The sequence below is a fragment of the Empidonax traillii genome, unplaced genomic scaffold (genome assembly GCF_003031625.1).
Source record: "Empidonax traillii isolate 1590-97213 ecotype Southwest subspecies unplaced genomic scaffold, ASM303162v1 scaffold4528:size9510, whole genome shotgun sequence".
NCBI lineage: Eukaryota > Metazoa > Chordata > Aves > Passeriformes > Tyrannidae > Empidonax > Empidonax traillii.
Window position 1 is genome coordinate 1,303 of NW_020959721.1, and position 4,795 is coordinate 6,097.

Sequence of the window (4,795 nt, forward strand, 5' to 3'; positions counted from 1 at the left end):
GTATGAATGCAATCCTATGCCACATGCTGTGGGATGACCCTGCCTGATCAGGGAGACTGGACCAGATGACCCACTGCGATCCCTTCCGACCTTCCCCGTTCTGTGATTCTGGGGGGAGAAGGGGAAATACCCTTAGAAAGCTGAACATCTCCTGGAAGTGAACCTACTTACTGGTACCTACAAACGCCTCCTGCACCGTTCACTGACGATTTATTCCCTGACAGCCCCCTCAGCCATCTGGACGCGGCGATCCCACGCAGTAACGCGGGGCACTGCCTCCGAGGAACCTCCGAGGAACCTCCTGGCCCATCTCTCCCCGGACCCTGCTCACGGGCAGCAGGAAGGGGAAGGGCCGCCGTCCCCCCTCGCACACAGCGGCCGTGGGGCAGTCCCGCGGCCCCATTCGCGGGCACTCCGCAGTTACCCGGCAGGTATGAGCCGTCCCGCCGCCCGCCCGGGGGAAGAACCGCAGGGTCCCGCCCGGCCCCGCCGCTCACCCCTCTCCGCGATGATCCGCCCCGCTGCCCGCGGCCGCCCGGAAGCGCCGCGCTCCGCCCGCCCCATCCGGCGCCTCCGTGACGGCACCGCGGCCTCCGGGGCCGCGCCGACACCGGCGCCCCAGCGCGGCCGTACCGGGACGAGCCCGGCGGTGCTCCCCGGCCTCGCTCTCTCGGCCTGGGCTCCCCGGCTCTACTCCCCGGCCCCGTTCCCTGGGCCCGGGCTCCCTGGCTCTGCTCCCCGGCTCTGCTCCCCGGCCCCGCTCCCCGGCTCCGCTCTCCGGCTCTGCCCCCCGGCCCCGGCGCCCTCCCTGTGGGTAGAGGGAAGCTGGGGCGGCGCTCGGCGTCTCGGTGGCCGTGGGTCGAGCTGGGAGTCAGTAATGCTCCTTTTTCTCCCCCCCCCCCTTCCTTCCCGGTGTTGTAGGGCAGGATGGCTTCGGTTGAAAGGGAGGCGCTGTCCCAAGAGGAGCTCCGGAAAAGGCTGTATCAGACTTTTAAGAGCCGAGGCGTGCTGGACACACTTAAGGTGTGCTTTGTGTGCTACCCGTGGTCCGCTGTACGGTGCTTAACACTGAGAGCAGTGAAAGCCGCGCCGAATACAAGTGTCTCACTCTCTGCACTAATGTATTATTTTTTGTGTCACGGCTGCATACCTTCTGTTGAAAGCTTAAAACTCCTTCTGTCGTGATCTTTTAGTATGCCCTAAACAATTTGTATAACTATATAATGAAAATAATTATTTCTTCCTTTTACAGGAGGGAGATTTTATGATTTTAGGTTACTTTTTTTCTCTATTGTAACTCACAGAATGCAAATATATAACGAAAAAATGCCATTTAATTATTATTAATTATTCTCTAGGCTTTTTTGATTAGTACCCTTTTACTGTCCTACAAAATAATTGATATTAAAGATACTGACTTTTCTGTTTATTTTCTCATCTTTCTTTGTGATGGCAGCAGCTTGAAATGAGATTCAAAAGGGTGAGGTTTCCAAGTACACTTGCAACTGAGGCCACATCAGGCAGGCTTTAAGCCAGAGGGAAGGAGAACAGGAAAGCAGTGATTGGAAAATGAAGCTGGGGTAATAGGGTGGTGTTTTTGTGTGAGCTCTTGACTGAGAATACTGCTTTTTAGGCCTACATTTGATACATACTGAGGGAAAGTCAAAGATCACTGTATCCCCCGTTAAGAGTGTTTTGAAGAAAGGCATGTTGTCCCAAGTGCACTTCCAGATTTTGCCAAAATTAGTCTGCTCTGTTCTGTTATGTAGGTTACACAAGTAAAATGAGGCTCCCACTGGATTATGAAAAATTAAAAATCTCATTGGGTAACATGTAAACTGAGAATACAGTGTTTTTTCTGTATCAGACACAGCTCCGAAACCAGCTAATCCATGAACTAATGCACCCAATTTTGAGCGGAGAACTTCAGCCACAGGCAGTTCCAAGCGACGACAGTTCACTTTTGATCACAGCTTCCAACAGTCTGGTGGCAGATCATCTAGAGAGATGTGGCTACGAGTATTCACTTTCAGTTTTCTTTCCAGAAAGCGGATTGGAGAAGAAGAAGGTAAGTTCAGTAATTTGCCTATTCCATGTGTATAAGAACTCTGCTTTCTGGGGGTTGTCATATTCCAGCAATTGAAAAAAACTCTGTGATAGGGAAATACAAATGCAAGTACACCTTCTGATGATCTCTGTAAAACATTTCATTATTCAGGGCCATTTTCATGAGTCCTTTAGACTGGCAATAACGTAACGATGCTGTTCTGGAAAGATGTAGCCAGTAGTCTGGCTGTGTGGCACAGTGTTTGGGGAACTGATCCTGGTAAAAGCTTATTTGGCCATTCAGTTCCCTGAAACTGTGGTCATGGTTAGTTCAAGCTGTTCTAACCACAAAGTGTGGCTGAAAAGAGCAGTCCTTGCCTTTTTTTTTGTTTCCTCTCTTTAAGTGTGATAGGGTGAAGTTTTTTCTAACTGAATAATAATTTCTTGACCTGGTGAGTAGTTAGTTGCCATTTGGGTTAGTGAGCTCATCTGACTTGTAAGATAAATCAGGAAAAGAGGTGAGGAAAGCAGTGAGGACACATATCTAGGGTGGAGAAGAAACAAAACTATCTCTTTTCAGGTCTTCAGCTGATCATAAAGCTACTTACTGGCTTCTGCATGTCTTCCGTAGGGGAATGTGGTACTAAAACAGCAGCCTGTGAATGATTTTACGACACGATAAATAGATCTTACATGAATGGAAAACATTGTACAACTGTAAAATAGAGCCTGTTACATATTAGAAATTATTTTAAGTTAGTTAACCTTTTCTAACTGACCTTTCTTTTCCCTAAAGCTGTGGACTATGCAAGACCTTCTTCACTTAATGAGAATCAGCCCAAAATCCAGTTTTTACAAATCACTGGTAAAGTTATTTTGATTTTGAAAATAAGCTTAAATTACAATGGTGATGAAAATAGACTAGCTAAAACTTCTTTTCTTTCTTACAGACTTCAGGAATCCAGAAGGAAAATAAAGGTATAAGATGTTTATATATGATGCAGACAAGGATAATTATGTTAGCTTCGTTTTTGTTAAGATGTGAGCAATAAAAATTCAAATTTGGTATGGAATAATATAGATTCAGTTGGATTTTGAAGCTTGCAGTACACCAGGGTGATGAATGTTATATTTCAGGATTATCCAGCTCCTGTTTGTGATGTGGATTAGGTGTTAACATTAGCATGCAAAATAAATGACTTGAACATTAGAAACATGAGAAAAATCTGTAATCAGGTATTAAATATAATGCTCTTTGGAAGCTTTTCACACTGCCTTTGGCAAACTCAGATTTTGGGTTGTGTTTATAATGCTGTATTAGCTTGCAGAATATACTTCAAAAACTAGTTACAGGTTTAATTTACTTTCCATTGTTTTGAATAAGAAATAATTCTTATGTCTGCATGATGAAACCTTGCTATACTGTATAACCTAAAGTAGCTTCATAATTAAGTAGTAATAATCTTCACTCTCAACTGTGCTTGGGAGTGAAAGAAACAGAGACATGGATGAGAGGAAAAATTCCAAAAGGACAGCTTTTGCTGAATGAGATTGACTGGAGCATGCTTATAATACACCCACAATAGTTTACTTAAATACTTGTTCTTTCTATAAACCAAATAGGTTTTCTTGTACATTGAAAATTACTTTGTTAATTACAGGCTCAAATGCAGTTTTGTTATGAAATGAGAACTAACTAATCTATTGGATCTTGCCAGGTTTTCTTATGCAGATTTTAATCGGGCTTACAGAGCATCATCTAAATAAGGAAACTCATAACACAGAAACTCAGACAACCTCAGTGCCTCCTTATAGAGAATCTCTTGGTAAGTATAGCCTGTGCAACCAAGTCTCCCCAAATACTTTCATATTGGTAAATGGTATGGATTTATGTATTGTATGAATGGTATGCTTTCATGTCGTGGTTTTGCTCTGGGTCCATTTTGCCTTCTACCCCCCACACAATTACTACTAGCTGAGAGAAGGTATTTGCAGACAAAAGAGAGACAGGATTTGGGGAAAACAGTATATACATTTATTACTAGTAAAATAAAAACTACTAATAAATTAAAAACTAAAGAACTATATCTACAGTAATTTCTACTTAAGTTGAAGTGTTATATATTTACAGAAATACTTCTTCCCTTTTATACCAGTCCAAGGAGAAGAAGTAGTCTCATTCTGTATTTTCAGAGTTTCAGCTCTCTTTCTTTCTAGTAACAAATCCTCAGCAGCAGCACTTTCATTGCAGTTGGAACTTCTTTTCTCTCCTTCTCGCTCTGTGTTGGCTTCTGGGGCTGGGCTTACCCCCCTCCTGGGCTAAGACTGAAGGATGGAGATTATTCAGGTCCTGAAGGGTTTTCCTTCCATAGGCTTGCAAGGGGACACTTGCTTACTATGGATCTTCTTCCACAGGGTTACAGGGGATAATGGTTTAAGAGTCCACCCCTGTTTCCCTATGGAGGTCCCTCCCCATGGGAGAATAGTCCTTGATAGACTTCTCGGCATGGGTCTAATATGAATCCACACACGCACAGATTCCAGCATCTCACATGGGCCATCTCGCTCCAGCATGAGATTTCTCAGAGTCACAAAAACTTTAACAGCAGTATAGATCCACACACGCACGGATCTCGGTATCTCACCTGAGTCATCACTGCTCCAGCACAGGTTTCCCTCAGGGTTGCAAATCTCCACCAGGACTCTGCCTCACTTCAGTCCTTTTCATGAAGCCTTGGTTCTCTTTGGT

General features: G+C 44.7%; 1 protein-coding gene across 1 annotated transcript in view; it reads left to right on the forward strand.

Moving 5' to 3' along the window:
- Nucleotides 1-822: 822 nt before the first annotated feature.
- LOC114072928 (oral-facial-digital syndrome 1 protein-like) overlaps nucleotides 823-4,795 on the forward strand; it is a gene marked incomplete at its 3' end in the record, with an annotated part of 6,128 nt that continues 2,155 nt past the window's right edge. Inside the window, exons 1-5 of the mRNA XM_027910748.1 lie at nucleotides 823-1,023; nucleotides 1,868-2,068; nucleotides 2,843-2,911; nucleotides 2,997-3,024; nucleotides 3,765-3,872. Of these exons, the coding sequence (XP_027766549.1) occupies nucleotides 928-1,023; nucleotides 1,868-2,068; nucleotides 2,843-2,911; nucleotides 2,997-3,024; nucleotides 3,765-3,872 (502 nt within the window). The remainder of the gene's footprint in view (nucleotides 1,024-1,867; nucleotides 2,069-2,842; nucleotides 2,912-2,996; nucleotides 3,025-3,764; nucleotides 3,873-4,795) is intronic.